Consider the following 22,801-nt stretch of genomic DNA (forward strand, 5'->3'; position numbering starts at 1 on the left):
ATTTGTTTTTGAAAAGCAAGTCCAGGATTCCCAGGCATTGTATCATATTTCTTCCTGCCCCCCAGTAATACTTCCTATATTTTACCTTTTCATTATGGTCTGGATATACAGGTTTGTGACTCTGCTTTTATAGAGTTATTTGAATTTGTCTCTTCTTCACATCCCCATGATCTCCTAAGGCCAGCAAGCAGGAGAATCTCAAGATTATCAGTTTTCTTGCTGGTAGATTATGTCCCATATCTATCCGTAAAACCAAACGCAATGCAGCAATATACAACACTCCATTCCTAAACCATTAGAACTCACTCCTGGCAGCATACCTTCATAACACAATACAAGGGTCTGTATTTGGCCAAGTCTTTCCTGCATTTTATCTTCCTATTTTTCCAATTTATTCGCTGGTGGACTAATAAACGATTGAAGACAGACAGTATTGCTGCTCCTGGTGGGTGTTTATACATCTGTTTGTAATGTGAAATGTGTCCAAATGCTACAGTAATGAGGTACACTACAGCTACAAATGTTTAAGCGTTTACAACAGACCATTCTTGTAGGAAACAGCAGATGTGCACTGTGGGCAGAGCACTGTAGTTACACTGCCCATCATTCCCTACTTAACTCTAGCTTCACTTCTCAAGAATGTTTGGCTTCTACCCCTACTTTGTCTTAGTACATGGAATGAGAATAGTGATAACATACTATATGAAGCAGCAGTCATGGACAAAAGAATGTTAAGATGAAGACTATTAGTGGGAGCTTAGGGTTCTCAAAGGCGTCCTGCTACACTCCAGTGGGGGACAGGAGAGACATTTTACTGCCCAGATCTGCTGAGTATTCATTTATATCTGAGTTTATTCTTCCTGGCATTTCTGACACCAATCTTTTGGAACACTGCTTGGTGATACTGCACTTTCAGTTTCAATGATCACATGCTCATGTTATGCAACAGTTTTCCAAGTTTTCTAGATAGTTTATATTACTCTTATGGTTTTTTCTACCTTGTGTGTCCCCATCTCCTCTCAGTGACTGAAGTGTTGGCCCTTTGAAAGTGCACTAACCATACCTTTACCTTCTTGTTAGCTATAAATCAATATGTATTAAATTAGTTTATGTTAGATGACTGGGAAGAGTTTCATCTAAGACCATCTTCATATACTGCTGAATTGTAACATGAAAACCTAAGCACAAGTATAAAAGTGACAATTGGCTGAAGATGTTGGAGGGGTAAGTGCACACTAATATTTAAATTGGCATGGGGACAACTCCTTTAGCTTTCAAAAAGGCTAAAGTAATGGGTCAACAGATGGCCATCTGTAAGTTACCTGCTGCTGTTTGCAGGAGGAGGGGTCAGCTGCCTTCTGAGTCAGTCAGATGGCAGAGAACAGGCTCAGCTAGAAGTGGTCAGCAACATAAGGGAAATGACATCTGAATAACTGCCTCACTTAAAGCAGTAAGCTACACCTGCAAACATCTGTAATAATTTACAGAGTTTCATTCTACAATATGAAAGCTTACTTGATTAAAACTACCCCTCTTACAAGACAAATGCAGTGAGGTATGCATTTCTTTAAGGATCTTGGTTTTAGATTTTCAAGTCAACAAGTTTTACAGGTTATTCAGCTTAATGCCACAATGACATTGCTCTCATAACCTTCAAATAGAACATTAAATAGTTTGTTACGATAATTATGGTTTGTGGTAGATTTCCTTGAACACTAAGGTACTGTTGTGCACTTTTGTTCCATTTAACAAGTTTAAAGATGTGCAGCAATCACATTATTGCTGCAGATATTTTACAAATAGTAGTACAATAAACAGTGAAAAAATTAGTCCTGCTCAGCCAGTGGACTACATGCCAAACTTATATACACAGAAAATCTGCAGATTTTCTGTACAACATATCAAAAGTTAAAATGTTTAACATTTAGAGCAAAATTTCTATTCTTGTACCATTAGCATAGTGATGTTCAGAGCAAAACAAATTCCTGATATTGCTTTTAAATCATAATAAACTATGCACTTTAAAGTTTTAATTTCAATAATGTTTTACTCTCCTCTGCTGCTTACAAGCACAAATTTTACTCCACTTTCTCAAGGAGTGTTGGATTTTAAGCATGTATCATTTATACTAAGCTAACAAAAAACCCACAAAACTCCATTTTCAACAGAAAGCTCCTAAATATACAAGATTGCTGGTTCTTCCTCCCCACCTTTGTACTCCTGTAATTCATTACATACAACATGTTTAACTTTTAAGAACGGCTTAGCTAAGAGGGGGTGAAGTGGAGAAAATATGGATTTATAGACAGTTAAAATTTTGGAAACCGGTTTGTTCTAAAAGATGATGAAAAGGACAAAATATGTGCTTGATTAAGAAGAACAGCTGTTGCCAGTCCAACTACTTACCCCATGACCTTTTCTCTAGCCAATAAGCGAACAGTGCCGATTGTTTTGTTGTATTCTATACTGTTTACAAGCCCAAGTGGCATGAAAGGAATTAATAATTTAGCTCATGGAGCTGATGACCTTTATTACGGTGCCTCCTATTTACTGAGCAGAAATCAGAGCGAAGAGCTGCCTTTAAGCCACAGGGTTGCTTTAAGTGTTTCTCATTTTACAGCCTAATTGGGTACCATAACATAAATCAATTATTTCTCCTGTTTTAAGCAGCAATACCATCTATTCTTAAACTGTTAGATTTCCAGCTTCCCTTGTATTAGGCCAGGCCTTGTTCTTCAAGTTTTACAGCTGTATAGTAAACACGATGATGAAGAAAAGCTTGGTGAGCATTGCAGGATTAGGGCCAACAAGAAAAAGTTATGCTGTTTTGAACTTCTCTTGACCTTTGATTGCCCTTGTCCCCACTTATGCTAATCGAAGGGATATATGGAGGCTACTCATAGAAATGAACTTAGCCTGAACCTGTGACATAGCATTGGACTTTGAAGATCTCAGCTCTGAGTGTCTGAGTAATGCTACATAAGGTCGTCATCTTTCTAAGTGTAGAGAGGCTATAGTAGTTAGGACATGGCACTCTGAGCAGATGTTGGTTATTTCTACATCAGCAGGCAGAACAGCATGCAAGTTACACTGTACCTCTCTCACAAACAGTTGCCAAGAACATTGAAAATTTACAAGGATCTCACACCTACATCTGTATTAAGCATCTGTGGCTTGGCAAAGAGACTCCCACACACCAGGAAGCAACACAGGAATCTTAAGTATTGATAGCAGCAGGAAGGCAGTTAAGATGCCAACCCTTCTGGAATATAGAACGTAAACAAACGTTTAAATAGAAACATTCCAACCTTATACACTGCTGAAGTGGAAATATGCAACAGTGTAGCAGCCCAAGGATATCTCAAGAGCTGAAGTTGAGGGGTACACGCGCACACACACACCCCCTACACCATGGTGGGACATCTAGTCTCACCTGATGAATATAAAGACAAGTGATCATTCGAGTTATTTTTCACTACATAAGCTTTTTGCATTACCTTTCACCAGTACAGGATCTCTCAGAGCCAGGCTTACTTTCCATTTATGAACACAATGGATTCCAATGAAGTGAGCTGTAGCTCACGAAAGCTCATGCTCAAATAAACTGGTTAGTCTCTAAGGCGCCACAAGTCCTCCTTTTCTTTTTGCGGATACAGACCAACACGGCGGCTACTTTGAAGAAAGATCCATAACAGTTTGACACACCCACAATGGGTGCAGAAGTACATATCTACACTTGGTTCTTGAAATGATGTGTTGCACTGGAATGCAAAGGAGATAAAAGCTGCAGTGCTGCTGGCTTTCCCGGAGCCGAGTACAGAAGCTGTGGATCAGACTTTCTGAAGCGTGCAGTATGTCACTGAGAACATTTTGGGCCCTCAGCACTTTTGATGTTGTGACCGCTTTGCTACTTAAGTGGGAGTAGCTGGGAAGTGAGTTCTTTTGAAAGTCTGGCCCACACGTGCAAATACTCTGTGTTATGAGTCAGTCATCACTTGATATAGCAAAGCAAAAACAGAGCTGCTATGGGTTTGAGTTAAATTAGTAATACTATATCCAAGTGCCCTCTATTTAGGGACTTTTGTAGTCCACAATTCTACAGAACGTGCTACATTTGTTTTCTAGAATCAAAAGCTTTCATTTAAAAAATTAAGCCACTAGCCCCTGGTTGCCACAAGAACTTTCAACTGTAACCTCAGTGTAAATCAATGCAAATTCAGTCATTTATCACCACAGACAATGTGAAATAGTCACTCTGAGATGTGCCCTGGGCATTCAGCTATATGAAATGAGATCTCTGAAACCCAATGAGGATAATTCAAATCTAAATAGTTAAATATTTCACTGCTGATCATTTTAGCAAAAACACCCACTAATTTTCTTCCTCTATAAATGGGAGGCAATACCACTCATCTTCCTCAGAAATCACTAAATGATGTTGCTTATGGCAGGTAATATTCAGAAATGTAAAGCACTTCCCCAGATTTCTCAGAAATATTTGTATTCATGGCCCACTAAGTGATTACTACTATTATGTTATCTTAATAGCAAGTCTTACCAGATGACTTCCTGTAGAAGTCAGTTACTTAAATATGTCATGGCAAGGAAATGCTTCAACAGTTTGATTTTTGTATCCATTGATCATGCACATGTGGACTTAAATATAGTGAAGTGTCACATGCCAAGAAATATAGATGTAGGCTTCAGTCTCTTCATACATTCATAGAATTTAAGGCAAAAAAGTACCATTAGATCTGGTCTTACCTCCTATACGTCACAGGCTATTCAATTTCACCCAGTTACCCTTCTAGTGATCTCAATAATTTGTGTTTGGCACAATGGAGAAACCACTGCTTCTCTTTGTAGTTTGTTCCAATGGTTAATCAACCTCACTGTTAAATTGTGCCTTGTTTCTAATCTGATTTTGTGTGGCTTTAACTTCCAGCCACTCCCTTCTAACTATAGTGAAAGGGAGGGTAGTTTCAAACACCCCACATTGGGAACACTGGCTTTAAAAGATTTGGGAAAATACCATAAAATCTTGGAAAGCAATTAGCTTTGCAACCATTACAAAAATACTCGTTTGTAGAACACCTACTTCTATCACCACACTAAACAGGCTTTTCACAAAGAGCATAAGCCAACATTAGGGTATCAGTCACAGTTAGCTATTCAAGAAATGTGTGCAAATCCAAGCTAAGGCCACTTTGGTAATCTAGCAATAGTACAACATGATGCCATGCAGAACATACAAGTAGTTCAGATCACAAGTAAGCCCAGCATTCCCACCTGCCTTGAAGGCAGGGGACTGGACTAGAAGACCTCGAGGTCTCTTCTAGTCCTACAATTCTATGATTCTATGACAGGACAGCAAGACTAAGCATAATAAAGCAAGATCCAGCAAGCACAATAAAGAGCATATCCAGCCCTTAGGAGCATTAATGGAGCTAGCACACTCCACCTCTGTGGGTATCAAGTGCCCCTCTGATTCAACAGCACCCTAAAGCCACTGTATGAAATGGCAGTGACAAGCTATGGTAGGAGACATCATCAAGCAGGGGAAAGGAAGCAATTAGCCATGCAAGGAGCTCTGGAAGACCTTCCTCTCCTGATCCCAAAATAATCAAGCAAAAGGCATCTACTGTCAAAGGAGAGAGAGCAGACATTTCACAAAGTTTAAGGCTTCTAATATAATCTATATCCCATTGACACCCACTAGAGTACTGCTCCTGCACTAATCCTTTTCTGGAAAGGAACAAGAACATTTACATCTCGTACTTACTAGGAGGTGGATCATGTTCTGTGGAAGACTCTCGACAAAATCCTACAAAGGGAAAAAATAAGTATCAGCACCGAATGTTTTGTTTTTGTCTTTTTAAATTGTTACATCTTACTTACTGCCACCATGAAAAGGCTGAGCAATTCACCTCAGTTTTTAACAGTTTGAACAATTTTGCATATACAACATTAAACCAGATTTAAGTAATAGTTGCAGAAGCATTACATCTTCTAGAATCCAGATAGACAATGCTGCTGTAACTCAACTTTATACATTAAGATCCAGCTGCTGAAATAACATCAAGTATCAAATAGTGATGCTTAGAGAACTTATTACACCATATTTAGGCTACATATCAGTTATCCATTTAGACACAGCCATTCTTCATATTAAACACAGTGAAATACTATTTATTGGGAATATATATATATCTTGTAAACTTGCACTGATGCATCATAACTGAGGGGGCCACAAGGTTTCCTCTGCTGATACAAGTGAGTACGTGACAATTTAATCTGTTTCCCATAGTCATAGTCCAGTGCCGGGCACTGGGAAGCTCAGATTGTGTGTCTGGCACATAGAGAACTACACATCTTGTAAGAACTGCTGTTATATATCCAAACACAGGCCTGTTAAAGCCTGCATGTCTGTAGTCCCACAAGAGTACACATCAGGGATTACGCAACTCTTCTCAATTATTTTTCAGAAAGATAAGGAGTGAGATGGATGCTACTGCATTGAAATATTGTATTTCACACCATATATATATTGCCAAATATGGAATCCAAAACATTTCCACCTACTAAGATACATCTCCCCATGAAATTTCTTCTTTGATTAAATTGCCACATCTTGAAAGGCAGATGGGGAATAATTTATAAATTCAAAGTTACTATTTATCTCCACTCCCAGTCAGTCAATAAATATAATAATTGGGGGGAAGGGGGAGGAGGAAGTTTTGAAGAGTAGAACTCTACATGATTACAAACATGTTTTTTCTTCTGTGAATTTTCTCCATACATTATTAAATAATGTAATGCAGGCTATTTTTTGTAGATCTCATCTTAACCACCTCCTAACTCATGCCCTAAAACTTAAACACTAGTGTCCTCAAGCAACAACAACATGTCAAAAAGAAAAAGAGCAGTGCTGCTAAGTCTTGTTTAAATCATGTGGGAAGTCGTAAGGATCTCATGCAATTTCCATAATCCATTTTTTAATCTCCTATCCAAAACCACTACTTTATTTTTTAAATATAACAAGGCACATACTCCACAATGAAAAGCTTACAATAAGATAGAGTGAAGACTAAATTGTGTTCTAACATGTAGCTAGACCTAGTTCTTTCATAGTGGCATTTAGATGTTAATATTGTTTGCTTTTTCAAAAATTCTAGTACTTTACAAAGTTTCAAACAAGCCCGTCAGAAAGTGCTAAAAGCCATGCTCCACTGAAAAACACTAAAACTGGGATAAAAATTCAATATTCTGCAACCAAAATATCTCAATGGTGCTAAAACATTCCCAGCATCAACACAGCTACCTAACTAGTTTATTGCAAATCAGTGACACAATTATCTGTTAAATGGACTCCCTGAGGCAAGCCTTATATACAGAGTCTTCTACAGCTTTCCAGTATCACTGGAACCCTTCCTACTTTATTGTTGGTCTTCCCAACACAAGTCTTTCAGGCTTCTATTGTTAAAGGGAGAAGCTTACATTAAGGAGTTCAGCTACCCTGGTATGGGGATTGTGTGATAGACAAGGAGAAGTGTCAAGGGAAATCCAATTGTTGTGACCACCTACCTCCCTGCCTACTTCCCACCATGTTTACAAATGGTATTAGCTCCTGCCGTGTGCAATTCCACAAGCACTTTATCTTTGTGGCTCATTCCAGCCACATCTGCCTTCTGCTATTATCTCATGTTTGTAGGATGCCATCTCTGTCATTAGCTTTCATTTTAGATATGGTGACACCATTCTAAAAACCATCTTTTGATGACAAAACACTTGAAATCATTCAAAGCAGAAGTAAAAGCATCATGTTTTAAAGTAACTTTTCCAGTTGTACCTGTTAATCATTTTTCCCCCCACACTAATTGAATCTAAATTTCCAAATACTTTTTTTTTTTAAACCTCCACTTTAAAAATCTTGGGAAAAGAACTTCATGGTAAATTTAATACACTCTGCTGCTCCAAATAGAGAAAAATCTGTTATTGTAACTGCAGTTCTATTCAGAACCATGACTTTATTTAAAAAATAGTATAGTGATCTATGCTTTTCCTCAGTGATTTCTTTATCAAATTCAGACAGCAAGTTTAAAAAGATTTTTTCTAACTTAGTTTTCAAGCTTGGGTTTGTTTTTTAAAAAAAAAATTAAATTTTATAATACTGAAGTGATTGTTACATCAAGTGTTGCTAAAATAAATCTTTCCATAATTCATCTCACTGTAGCTGAATTACCTATAAGGAAGACATGAAGATGTTTGAATACATATAGAAAAGCTGACTTTTAAACATGTTTTTAGAGAAACAGACTAAAAATTCAATTCTTGCATATTGTAGCTTGACGGATGCATCACAACAGATGAAAGGCAGTCCAAGAGGCTTATGTCTGTATACTTGCCTAGCTCCCACAAGTGTAAAAGAGGATTAAGTGCACCAATGAAAATAGACCCCCTTTTGTACACTGCTATAGTATGACATGGGTACAGTCCATTTCAAGAGACATTTACTTTGAGTAATGAACTGAAACATATGACTAAAGAAAAATCACAATATGAACCCCACGTTTACAATACATTTTTCCATCAACACTGACAGAAAAGATGCTTACATAACATTCTGTCACTTATTTCTTGTGAAAGACATCCATAGAATCCAGTGAACTCCAAAGGTTAAAAGGGGCCCTATTAGTTCTGCACTGACCATACTATAATTCTCTAAGTCTGCCTTGGGAGCTCCTACACCTTTATATTCTGGCAAATTCAATTTAACCGTTATTCATGGAGTTGAGCACTGATGCCCCAACCATCTCCCCGAACTCCACCCTGACATCTGGAGCACTTCTGACCCAGCACACGCCAAACAACAGCTACCATTCAACCATTACACACCAGTGAACAAGAACATATGCTTATAAAGGGAAGTCTGTGAATAGCCAGAATCCGAGGACACTCTTGGACAAAGGCCCACATAAAAATGGATGGTCATTAAGCCTAGACTTTTTTTTATTTACTGTTTGTGATGGGAGATGGCCCAAGTATCCTGAGAAGCTAAGTCCTACTGATAGCTTGAAACAAGAGGTATTACAGAATGGCAATGTACTCAAAAAGAAAAGGAGGCAGTTTAACAAGAGGCAGGGAATATTTATTTGTATTATTCATGGTGGGCAATTGAGACTGGCATAATACCTGGGCATATGGTAAGAGGAAAAAAAAAGTATCTTATCATTCAGGGATATATTCAAAGCTTCCAGCAATTAAGTCTGTAAGATGCTTGTTTGCAAAGCATCTAAATGCTGCACAAAACTATACAACATCTGATTAAAAATAAAGAGCCAACCAGTCTAAATACACAGACAATTTCAAACTAATCCAGCAGAGCCACCCATCAACAAATGGTCACACTCTCACTGGTACCAAGAATAAAAAAAAAAAAAGAATAAGATGTAAACTAAAGAAAAAAATCCTCCCTCCTCCCCCTAGATAAAGTGGTCAGAAGTAATCTAGCTAAAATAAAAATGACCTCCAGCATGCACTAAACAAAGAACTCTGGTGCACCTCCAGGTCTCTGTATGGAAGGAGTCTTGACCCCGTTCAGCCCTTACTGGACCTGGAGATACCAGAGAGAACTGAGGGTATGTCTACACTTCAGATGGGAGCAACCCCCTGCCCCGTGAGACTCTAGCAGGGCTCAAGCTAGTGCGCTAAAAATAGTAGCGTGGATGTTGAGACTCTGGCTGCGAGCCGGGTTTAGCCATCGACGCTCAGGCACACACAGTTGGTCAGCAAGCTTGAGAGCCCAAGCTGCCACCTGAGCCACAGCTACGCTCTTTTTAGCACACTAGCTCAAGCCCTGCTACTGCAAGTCTGTCTACCTGTGCTGCGACGCTTGCTCCCACCTGCAATGCAGGAACATCCTGACTGAGCCAAGCACCTAACTACTAAGCAAAACTGGAGCAACTCGCAAGTAACCAGGCCTAATAAGTTATAAAGGGATTCAGTTATAGGACTGAACCACCCCTGAATCATACTCCTGACACACTGCAAGTGGCACAGCTTGCACTTTGTGGGCATTACAGATTCCCTTGCTCCCATCTGAAGAATGCAGCAGAACATAACTGCTCCGATCACATGACCTTCCCAGATTTAAAAAAAAAAAAAAAATTTATGAACGTAAAAGCCCCTTTTGATAGAGGGCACTGAGCACCAGAGAGACTACCTTCAACAACTGCCTGTTACACCCCTCAGCACCAGGTACAGTACTATCACCCTGTGTAATATCACAAGCTACTCTGTAGCTAGGAGAAGTTAGAGAGATGCTTACAGATCTAGTGACAAATTTTCATTCAAAGACAAAGAAAGAACTTCTCCACCCGTAATTGATCAAGAGCCACTACTCACTATTACCTCAAACAGATTGCTGTAGAAGAGGAGCCCCAGCGCTTTGGAAACTCATTAGCAGAGAAACAAGACAATGGGATCAGTTTCTCTCCTCCTGCTGTTCTCATACCTTATCAATGGGCTCCCCTCTAAGTATCAATGGGTTAACCCTCACATAGCCACCCTGAACAGCTACTTACTTAGTTTTTACATGCAGTGCCTAAACATAGAACAAACAGATGTTGAAGTATGAACTGAAAACCCTGTAATTTTGTTTTTTTAAATCAAATAAATTTATACTTCAGCTGCAACCATTTTGAACGCAAGATGCTCGCTGGATTAATTGGGTTATTAGAAATAAATGTATGCACACTAATCCTTCCAATTTCCTGGTTAGTCATTAATGCCTACAGCACTGTACCCATCTCCTTGTTTCAGGCTAAGGAAGTGCATTGTATGACAACAAAGACATACCACATCTTTAACCTTTCACCCCAAAGGCTTTCAAGTCAGAAACTGAATAACTTAATCATACATATGAAATAATCCCAGGGGAGATTTTTGTTGTTTTGTTTTAAAGATTATAAAAATCTGGCAAGTAGTACTAGGGCAGCAACCAAACACACTTAAAGTTAATTTAAAAAAAATGATCTGTTATATTTCAGCTTTTATTTATCCTGAAAATCACAAACTATATATGTTCATATCAGAAGTAAATAGCAGCAGCAAATTTGCCTCTGCTGGTAAATAGAAGCCAGTCTGTTTGTAGGTCAACATCCTGAGGGTACATTATAGACTTCTCAGACAGCATTGCTCTTCACCTGAAAAAGGAGTGCGGATCTAAATGCGAAATATAGAGTCATCTATGAAATATTTTGTATTTACTGAATATAGAAACTTCCACTACGTGATCTCAAAGCACTTTATCACATGAATGAATTAAGGCCCAAACACCACAGTAGGGTAAATTATCCCCATTTTAAAGAGAAACTGAGGCATGGAGATTCATCTATGGTCACACAGCCAGTCTAACAGAACTTGAAACAGAGCCCACATCTTCTGATTACCACTCATGTGCTATACTCACAAGACAATCTTCCCTCCCATTTGGGAAGAAAAAAAAAAAAAAAAAGAGGAACTAGACTCCAAAAGCAAATGCAAAATCCTTTCCCTAGGTACACAGAACAAACCCTTACATTAATAACTAAGCCCAGAGCAATGATGGTCTTGACAACTGGAAAAGAAATCTCACTCAAATTTCATATAATTTTATACTCCATCATGGAACACAGACATGATTTTAATTTTAAGGACTCTTTCAAATATTGGGATCCCAGTGTGTACTGAGTCTCAAATACTTAAGGTTCTATTTTTAAAAACACACACACACTATATATATATATATATATATTATTTGTGCATGTGGCAAGAATTTAAAGTAACTACTAATGCTGTCATTTCTAACTCAATAAATCCTTCCTTGTAAGTTTTATATATATTTTAATTCTTACTAATGGAAATATCTTGAGCTGCTATTGCTGCTGCTTTGATTGTTCCCTTTACACTTCCTGCACACACACGGTGCAGAAACCCTTATCTAGTCATCACTCAGTACTACCATTAAGATATTTCCTCTTTATGAAGCTGTAGCATTCATTTGAAAACTGACCTAAAGGTCAATCTTTCAGTCTTCAAACCAGCCAGCAATCGAAGTAAATGGACATAGGCATGTTCATTAACTGCTACTTATACCCAGAATACACATTCAAATATTACACTTCTGCTTAGGAATGAAGCACTCTTAGCTTAGCCAATTACAGTCAGTGGAAACACTCCCACTGAAGTCAATGACTTTGGATCAAGTCCGTACATTTGTCATATCTGAAAGGCCAAAACTGGCTTCATAACCCAAAAGCGATGGATAATGTCAAGAGATCTTAGTCAGTTTCAAGCAGTGGTTTTTTCAATCGTTTTGTTTACTTTATCTTGTAAAATGCTATGGAACAACAATGGGTAATCTTGTCTTTGTGTTTATTCTCTGCACTCAGCATTGTAGGAGGAGAGGGAGAGGGTTATTCCACAGTCCACATTTGTTCTGATTTTTTCCCCTGATAATCTACTCAAATGCTTCGGAGCCTTTTACCTTACAATTCAAGGATGGAATCACACGCTCACATGCAATTTCCTGTCCTAATTTGTTCCTTAAGAGGAGTCAGATTAATCACTCTATAAGAACAAAATGAGAAGACTTTCTTCCCACTGAACCACTCACTCCTTCATTCTTCATCACTGTCACATTTCACAGATGGCCTGCGTTCCGCTTGGCCAACAATGTAGTTCCAAGGCTTGTCATCTGACCATGGGCCCAACTGCCCCTCCTCTGAGGGACTGCTCTGACCACAAATCGTGTCCAAACTTAACATCTTTCTTCACTTACAAAAAAAAAAACCCACCACATACAGTTAATCCTGCTGTGATTTCTCATTTATTGGCCTGAGTAAGGAAAAACTAACTTTGTGCTATGAAAGAGGTGGGCAATGTCAAAGAATGAGCCTTAACAGAAAAATGAGAAAGTATTAAGAGACAAAAGAACAAAGACAGTCTTTTGAAACATACATGCCATTATTTAAATGACGCTTGGCTATGAGACAACTTCAGTCATAACTGATTCAAAATGAAATGCAGGTGGATTAGCCTGGGTTATATTTTACTTATGTTTAGCTTATAGTTTTTATGAACTTTACTTTGTAAACATTTCACAAAGGAACACGCCTTCCATTTGGTCAGTCTATTCCCCCACCTAGTCAAAATATGTATCCAACATAATTCTCCTCTAACAGAGCAAGTCAGCCATATCTGGTCCTCAAGTCCATCAATTCAAGCCCTAGACTCACATTGCACAACTGGTTTCATTCACTGTAATTTTACTCCTCGAATCATCTAAGGGCAGGATCTAGAATTGGAGTTACTCAAGACAGAGAACAAAGTACAGTGTGTGAAGAAACAGCCCATCAAGTTCTAGACCATCTTCTGACCAATCCCATGATGGGGAGTAGGAAAGCAGGTTAATATGTAATGTTGCAAAGGCCACCGTTCTATATAAAGGAGAAGACAACTACAACCCTTTTGAAGAGAAGGGTGGCCCTGTAAGAACAGATAAATCAGTTCTTTTGCAAAACCAACAGGTTTAATATATTCCTCTCACGCCTTATTCCATAGTACTGAGTATGGAAAAGTTCTTAACATTTATAGTCCAAAATACCATCTATATATATGCCTTTATGTAGAAAGATATGACCTACGTAAAAACATTGCTAGCCAGACGTTCTAGCTAGTAAAAGTCAGAATAGTAACTTTGTAGCGAAACACTCACATTCTTATTCACTTTAAATATTTATTATGAAGAGCTAAACTCCAAACTCCAAGGAGCAACTGTTGCTCTTTACTATTCAGTATATCCCAGAAAGAAGCTACAGGAAAAAAAGCTCCAACTCCCAAGTGAGAGTTTTAAAATTTGCCATCTTTCGGAATGTATGCACACACTTGGGCTCTATCCCAGAAGACAAAAACATTTTCTGTTAGAAGGCTATCGATGCTGGATGGTAACATCTCATAACTGACTACACAATCAGTTTTAAATCTAACCATTTGTGTTATTCAAAAGCTTGCCAGATTTTTTTCCTTGCTGTTGATTCTAATGAATTGTTGGAGGTACTTTACTTTTAAGAAAAAAGAAAAGGAGTACTTGTGGCACCTTAGAGACTAACCAATTTATTTGAGCATGAGCTTTCGTGAGCTACAGCTCACTTCATCAGATGTTTACCGTGGAAACTGCAGCAGACTTTATATACACACAGAGAATATGAAACAATACCTCCTCCCACCCCACTGTCCTGCTGGTAATAGCTTATCTAAAATGATCAACAGGTGGGCCATTTCCAGCACAAATCCAGGTTTTCTCACCCTCCACCCCCCCACACAAATTCACTCTCCTGCTGGTGCTAGCCCATCCAAAGTGACAACTCTTTACATAATCAAGTCGGGCTATTTCCTGCATAGATCAAGGTTTTCTCACATCCCCTCCACCCCCATACACACACAAACTCACTCTCCTGCTGGTAATAGCTCATCTAAACTGACCACTCTCCAAGTTTAAATCCAAGTTAAACCAGAACATCTGGGGGGGGGGGGGGGTAGGAAAAAACAAGAGGAAACAGGCTACCTTGCATAATGACTTAGCCACTCCCAGTCTCTATTTAAGCCTAAATTAATAGTATCCAATTTGCAAATGAATTCCAATTCAGCAGTTTCTCGCTGGAGTCTGGATTTGAAGTTTTTTTGTTTTAAGATAGCGACCTTCATGTCTGTGATTGCGTGACCAGAGAGATTGAAGTGTTCTCCGACTGGTTTATGAATGTTCTAATTCTTGACATCTGATTTGTGTCCATTTATTCTTTTACGTAGAGACTGTCCAGTTTGACCAATGTACATGGCAGAGGGGCATTGCTGGCACATGATGGCATATATCACATTGGTGGATGTGCAGGTGAACGAGCCTCTGATAGTGTGGCTGATGTTATTAGGCCCTGTGATGGTGTCCCCTGAATAGATATGTGGGCACAATTGGCAACGGGCTTTGTTGCAAGGATAAGTTCCTGGGTTAGTGGTTCTGTTGTGTGGTATGTGGTTGTTGGTGAGTATTTGCTTCAGGTTGCGGGGCTGTCTGTAGGCAAGGACTGGCCTGTCTCCCAAGACTTGTGAGAGTGTTGGGTCATCCTTTAGGATAGGTTGTAGATCCTTAATAATGCGTTGGAGGGGTTTTAGTTGGGGGCTGAAGGTGACCGCTAGTGGCGTTCTGTTATTTTCTTTGTTAGGCCTGTCCTGTAGTAGGTAACTTCTGGGAACTCTTCTGGCTCTATCAATCTGTTTCTTTACTTCTGCAGGTGGGTATTGTAGTTGTAAGAAAGCTTGACAGAGATCTTGTAGGTGTTTGTCTCTGTCTGAGGGGTTGGAGCAAATGCGGTTGTATCGCAGAGCTTGGCTGTAGACGATGGATCGTGTGGTGTGGTCAGGGTGAAAGCTGGAGGCATGCAGGTAGGAATAGCGGTCAGTAGGTTTCCGGCATAGGGTGGTGTTTATGTGGCCATTGTTTATTAGCACTGTAGTGTCCAGGAAGTGGATCTCTTGTGTGGACTGGACCAGGCTGAGGTTGGTGGTGGGATGGAAATTGTTGAAATCATGGTGGAATTCCTCAAGGGCTTCTTTTCCATGGGTCCAGATGATGAAGATGTCATCAATATAGCACAAGTAGAGTAGGGGCTTTAGGGGACGAGAGCTGAGAAAGCGTTTTAAGATCCATCAAAAACAGTAAATGCAATATAAACTGAAATCTAAACTTAGGCTGGTAAGCCTTTCACATGGAAAATGTCGGTGGAAATATTCCTCTTTAAATAACCATCCACATTTTGTGTTGTATCAATATACATTTCCATTGTCCCTTAACAGTAGTGAATACAATACAATAGCATAGAATACTAATTTAATCTCTTAGTGACTAAAAAATGAATCAAGGATAATAAAAAAAATCAAATTGACTTTACACTCAAGGTAACATCGGTTTCAGAAGTTACTCAAGCAGGAAGACAATCTAACATTTACAATATAATCTAATCAAGAGCCACAGGAAGGTTTATGATGCACTTATAATTATTCTAACAGAAAGGCTGTATGGGTAGGTATATGCAGCAACCCTATTCAGCACATTGGACACATGATTTAAAGCATTTTAATAAGTGCTGGGAACCAAAGAAGAAACAACCTTGCTGGGATTTCTTAAAACAAAGCTCATCTGAAAACTGCTACATTAAGGCAGGAGAATGTTAAAATTTAAGTACAAAACCTGAACTCGTTAGATCTTTGTTTCAGCAGGGCAACCTAGGAGCTATCATAGAATATCAGGGTTGGAAGGGACCTCAGGAGGTCATCTAGTCCAACCCCCTGCTCAAAAGCAGGACCCATCCCCAATTAAATCATCCCAGCCAGGGCTTTGTCAAGCCTGACCTTAAAAACCTCTAAGGAAGGAGATTCCACCACCTCCCTAGGCAACGCATTCCAGTGTTTCACCACCCTCCTAGTGAAAAAGTTTTTCCTAATATCCAACCTAAACCTCCCCCACTGCAACTTGAGACCATTACTCCTTGTCCTGTCCTCTTCCACCACTGAGAATAGTCTAGAACCATCCTCTCTGGAACCACCTCTCAGGTAGTTGAAAGCAGCTATCAAATCCCCCCCCATTCTTCTCTTCTGCAGACTAAACAATCCTAGTTCCCTCAGCCTCTCCTCATAACTCATGTGTTCCAGACCCCTAATCGTTTTTGTTGCCCTTCGCTGGACACTCTCCAATTTATCCACATCCTTCTTGTAGTGTGGGGCCCAAAACTGGACACAGTACTCCAGATGAGGCCTCACCAATGTCGAATAGAGGGGGACGATCACGTCCCTCGATCTGCTCGCTATGCCCCTACTTATACATCCCAAAATGCCATTGGCCTTCTTGGCAACAAGGGCACACTGCTGACTCATATCCAGCTTCTCGTCCATTGTCACCCCTAGGTCCTTTTCCGCAGAACTGCTGCCTAGCCATTCGGTCCCTAGTCTGTAGCTGTGCATTGGGTTCTTCCGTCCTAAGTGCAGGACCCTGCACTTATCCTTATTGAACCTCATCAGATTTCTTTTGGCCCAGATTTCTATGATTCTATGTATGAAGACTACAGAGTACCCTCCCCAAAATTACAGCTCTAAGAATACAAAATGACTTTTCTGGGAATTTACAAGTAAAACTCATTATATATAAAACTCACCGAAATATCATGCATTGGCTATATCTGAAGTTGAGACTTTTTTGTTTAAGGATCAATGGTCATCTTTTGGTTGCTAGTCTTCATAAATTTTCTTCATAAGCAACTGCCTTCTTTCAAAATGGCTGCCATTTTCTCTCATTCTCAATAGAATTGATGTTACAAATGCAGGATTCCCTCTTTCAAACAAGCCACCACTTTTCATTACTCGCAATAAGGGTGAAGCCAAAACCCACTTAGGGAAGATGCAGTCATGCGATACCACTGTGGGGTGGGGGTGGAGAAATGAAAAATCTCATGTGTCTCAAAATTATTTTAGTATCAGAGGGGTAGCAATGTTAGTCTGTATCAACAAAAACAATGAGGAGTCCGGTGGCACCTTAAAGACTAAAAGATTTGGGCATAAGCTTTTGTTGGTAAAAACCCACTTCTTCAGATACATGGAGTGAAAATTACAGATACCTGGGTAAAAAACCCACTTCAGATACCTGTATCTGTAATTTTCACTCTATGCATCTGAAGTGGGTTTTTTACCCACGAAAGCTTATGCCCAAATAAATCTGTTAGTCTTTAAGGTGCCACCGGACTCCTCAAAAGTTATTTTAATCTAAGATGGGGTTAAACACTTATGCACGAATCAGCGTTGTACAAGTTATTGCATGACATCACTACAGAGTGAAGTTTAATGTTGAGGTCTCTTAACTGTATTTCCATACTTTGACTATGTCTTTAATCTTAAATCTGAATTTCCTGTGTTTGTAAGGCTTGTTAAGACATAAAACATCCATGTAAATGTTTTTATCCTTAAGTTACTGATCCATACTCAACTTTAAACTACTATTTAATGTCGTTTTTATCTGGGAATAGTTATAGATTTATGAGGGGTAATTTGACAATTTTTAGAAAGCAACATGGAAAAAAATATACATTAGGACCATCTACTTTGAAGGACAGCTGTAAAGTGAGGATGTGCTTGCTGGATATTTAATGTTTCTGTACCTATTATATGGATAATATGACAGGCTGTTCTTAGTTTGAGTCAATTATACGATGTCTACAGTGTAGTAAGGTGCTCAATAGTAACATTAGAGATGTACATTTAACGTATGTCCCCATCTAGTATGTTACAGTACCATTAAGTCTAGACAGTGTTTTAAACTTAACTGCCTGCTGGTTGAGAAAAAAAAACTTTGAAAAAGAACATATATTTGTTTGCCTTCATATCCAAGATACTGTTTTGATCTGGATCCTCAACACAGAATCCTGAAAAATATGACTGCTTTTGAGACAAACAAATCTCCTTATTGTTGACAGGAAGTGATATTTATGTCTTTTAAAATTTAAAGTAAAGGTGCTATCCAACTCACGGCCCATGGGCTAAACCTGGCACCCCATGACATTCAGATTTTGCAGAATACAAAATTTAAACATAGAATGCTTCTGGCAGCAAAGAACCTTCAAAATGTGAACTCACATAATGACAATAGCAATTATCCTGTTGTGCCCGCCTCATACTCGTCTCCACAAGTAGTGCTGAATGCAACACAAAGGGCACATTCTGCCCCACTGTCTGTTCAAGCCTCCTGCTGTCACTTGGCTCAGTGCTTTTGGTAGGAGGCTGGCTCCATTACAATATTTTATGGAATTTATATTCCCTCCACTACTATTCTTCCATTAGATACTAACTATAGTGATAGGTTCATTCAAAATACTTCATTATGTGCACTGTAATTGCACATAGGGACTTCAAGCATGGACCAGGGCCTCATTGTGCTAGGCACTGTACATACATGTGACAAAAAGATGGTTCTGATCCAAGAGCTTGTTTACACACAGACTTTGCACCAGTTAACAAAAGTGAATAACTAAACAGGTATAATGTGTGTGCACGCACATGCGTGAACTCTCATTAACATGAGTCTTATTGGATTTGCCTTGTGTCTCTAAGTTTACCAGTGCAAGCTAATCCAGTATCACAGTCCACACACAGTTGTTCCATTTTACAACATTGGTCAGACTGGTACAATTGTTTGTGTGGCTAGGCCTAAGTAACCTACATAAACAGAATGAAAGGGTTTTTCTATTCCATGGCCTAGAACGCTTTTACTGGGTGTGGTCTTGCTCTTTCCATTACTGCTGGTCCTCCATCTGTTATTCTGTACTCAAATCCTTCTGGTAACATTAAACAAACACTGCATCTACCCCTTTTTGTAAAACCAGGAACAGCAAGAAGTTCCTTCTCAACAAGAGTCGATTCAAGTTTAACATGCTTTTAGCCAAGGGACTGAATGCTTTAAGGAATTGGAAATGGGAGTCCTCTCTCTCAAAATAGGTTGCCTCCATCCCAGCCACAGGTCAGCAGCAACTGATGGCTGTTCAGCCGTCTACATGAAGTGAATCGATGGTTTCATTCCAATTTCTGGTCACCTTTTGTTAAACATGAGTCCATTAAAGAAGATAAGAACCTATCAGCATACCACTGACACCCAGCACTGTGACTTCTGATCTAATGCAGAAGCATGTACAAGTTGGATAGGGATGGAAAGCAGTTGGCTCAATTTGAGCAAGATGGAAGCAATGTTGGTTGATATCTATTTACATCTATATCCAACAGTGGATAAGCATATTAGCCTGAGGCTTCTGCTAAAATGATCAGTAGTGAAATGGTTGATATTGACATTGTCATCATTAGATTGACTTAGCCTTCAGTTGTGACAAAGCTTCCTGTAATGTTCTCTCAAAACACAATGCTCTTTACAGTCAAGTAATCATGCCTCTTTTTAAAAAGCCACTCATTTTACAACTCAATGTCTTCAAAAACTGATTCAAATATTAAATCAAAAACTTATCCCTCTGCCAAGATGGTGGCTTTGCCCTTAGTTTTCCAACTCAGATCAAAATTGCCTAAAAGACGAAACGAGGAGTTTATACTTTCACTCATCTACTATCAGTATTAATGTAATTTTCTTTTCACTTTGTTTTTTCACTAATACCTCTTCCAGTGTCCCCCCAAACAACATCTCCTGTTTTCACATACCACTCATCTTTTAGCAGCTGTAGCATTTAAGTTATGTTTATTTTGGAAACCAAGTTAGTTGTCAATCATGTATCCTGTGGGAGTCTGCAATTTCACAATCATCACACAAGAGCTAACAAAAACAGGAGGTGAAGTGTAGCTGGCACACAGTTTTAATCAATTTGTGTGTGAGACTTAACCCCACCACCACACACATCTTCTGCCTCTCTCTCAATGAGTGCTAATTTTGGCAGATGAATTTTGTTTGCTAAACTTTTGTAGATAACCCTACAGAATCAGCACACAGACATAAGAATTTTATAAAACCAATCTTTAATAAAAATATGTGCAAGTTAGACAAAGTCTGACCCACTCTGAAGACCCCACAACTCCAATTCACTACTTTACCCTTTTCACAGTGCTACAGTATGCATCTTGTCCCACCATACAGACTCATATGTTGCTCACCTTAGCATGGTTACATAGCTCTTGCACTCTAGAAGGAACACCCCACTGCGATAGATTGACTGCTCCTTCCTTAGGCTAGAGCAGAGCAGTCAGAAAGCTGATCATTTACCTACTCAGACTGAGGACTGCATACAAGTTTCCTCTCTACAGTGTAATACAGTAGAGACCAACATGTGAAGTTTGCTGCATCAAGGTAAGTATTTTAGGAATGAGCTCCTGCATGATGGCATTACTACTACGTAGCCGCAATGAATTTGTTACAAAGCAAGCTTCAGGATATCTAACAGTTTTGCTTTACTTGTAGGTTTGATATGTTATCATATTACCATGAACTGTCTTTGCAGAAGAATCTCTGATGCAGTTTTTTGACCGAATGTTAGTTCATTCAAAATTCACCATCCAACTAATCTCAAATCAATGAGACAGGCCAAAACCCCTTTTTAGCAATCAACATAAAACGTAAACTGGTACACAAGAACGCTTCAGAGAAAGTCATTAAAAGAGACTATGGGGAGGGGAATACAAGTAATATATTGGATTGGGCCAACTTCTGCAGGTAGAAGGTAGAAACTTGCGAGCTTCACAGTGCTCTTCCTTGAAAGAGACTGACATTTCTATTGCCAAGGCTCAGCAATGCAGGGCTAACAAGTTATTTCCTTGCAATTTACAACTCCATGTGGCTTGCACAGGTTCTAAGCCAGAGAAGGAAAGAAAAAACAGACTTTTGCCAAAAGGTATTTTTCAAGGCTTTTTTCTTCTCACCTACATTTCTAAAACAAAAAGGCCTCTCGCAAAGGACATTAGCACAGAAGGCAGTCTCAATTCAACTCTTTAAAAGGGGCTTTCCTTGCAGTACATGAAATAATTTTAAATCTTAAGGGGATCTCTTTTATAAGTATCTATCCTCATTTCTCATCTTCTATATTAGAAGATTCAGGCACAACGTATGTGTCTTTACATCACTGTTTAATTTACACTCTGTACTGACCACTGATTTGTATCATTTAACTTTGAAGCGTTGTGGTTCTTGTAAAGTACATACAAAAGTTAATCTACCATTTGTGCGTTAGCCTACCTGGTAGCCTTTTTCTAGTAAATTTACTGATAAAAACAAGAACAATTAAGATAGTTACAATATAATATAAAAAGAAAAGGAGTACTTTTAAATAAATAAATAAAAAGTCAATATAGCGCAAGTAGAGTTAGGGGCGTTAGGGGACGAGAGCTGAGGAAGCGTTGTTCTAAGTCAGCCATAAAAATGTTGGCATACTGTGGGACCATGCGGGTACCCATAGCAGTGCTGCTGATTTGAAGGTATACATTGTCCCCAAATGTAAAATAGTTATGGGTAAGGACAAAGTCATAAAGTTCAGCCACCAGGTTAGCCGTGACATTATCGGGGATAGTGTTCTTGACGGCTTGTAGTCCATCTTTGTGTGGAAAGTTGGTGTAGAGGGCGTCTACATCCATAGAGGCCAGGATGGTGTTATCAGGAAGATCACCGATGGATTGTAGTTTCCTCAGGAAGTCAGTGGTGTCTCGAAGGTAGCTAGGAGTGCTGGTAGCGTAGGGCCTGAGGAGCGAGTCTACATAGCCAGACAATCCTGCTGTCAGGGTGCCAATGACTGAGATGATGGGGCGCCCAGGATTTCCAGGAGAGACTGTTGAATTGGAATTCATTTGCAAATTGGATACAATTAACTTAGGCTTGAATAGAGACTGGGAATGGCTAAGTCATTATGCAAGGTAACCTATTTCCCCTTGTTTTTCCCTCCCCCTCTCCCCCCCCCCCCGATGTTCTTGTTAAACCCTGGATTTGTGCTGGAAATTGCCCACCTTGATTATCATACACATTGTAAGGAGAGTGATCACTTTAGATAAGCTATTACCAGCAGGAGAGTGGAGTGGGAGGAGAGAAAACCTTTTGTAGTGGTAAACACCCATTTTTTCATGCTTTGTGTGTATAAAAAGATCTTCTACACTTTCCACAGTATGCATCCGATGAAGTGAGCTGTAGCTCACGAAAGCTTATGCTCAAATAAATTGGTTAGTCTAAGGTGCCACAAGTACTCCTTTT

General features: G+C 39.2%; 1 protein-coding gene across 3 annotated transcripts in view; it reads right to left on the reverse strand.

Annotated features, from left to right (window-relative positions):
• The window catches only part of NR6A1 (nuclear receptor subfamily 6 group A member 1), a 193,809-nt gene that overhangs the window by 151,197 nt on the left and 19,811 nt on the right, over positions 1–22,801 (reverse strand). For all 3 annotated transcript variants that reach the window (XM_048822985.2, XM_048822984.2, XM_048822982.2), the window contains exon 2: positions 5,783–5,824. In XM_048822985.2, the coding sequence (XP_048678942.1) occupies positions 5,783–5,824 (42 nt within the window). The remainder of the gene's footprint in view (positions 1–5,782; positions 5,825–22,801) is intronic.

The sequence above is a fragment of the Caretta caretta genome, chromosome 16 (assembly GCF_965140235.1).
Source record: "Caretta caretta isolate rCarCar2 chromosome 16, rCarCar1.hap1, whole genome shotgun sequence".
Lineage (NCBI taxonomy): Eukaryota > Metazoa > Chordata > Testudines > Cheloniidae > Caretta > Caretta caretta.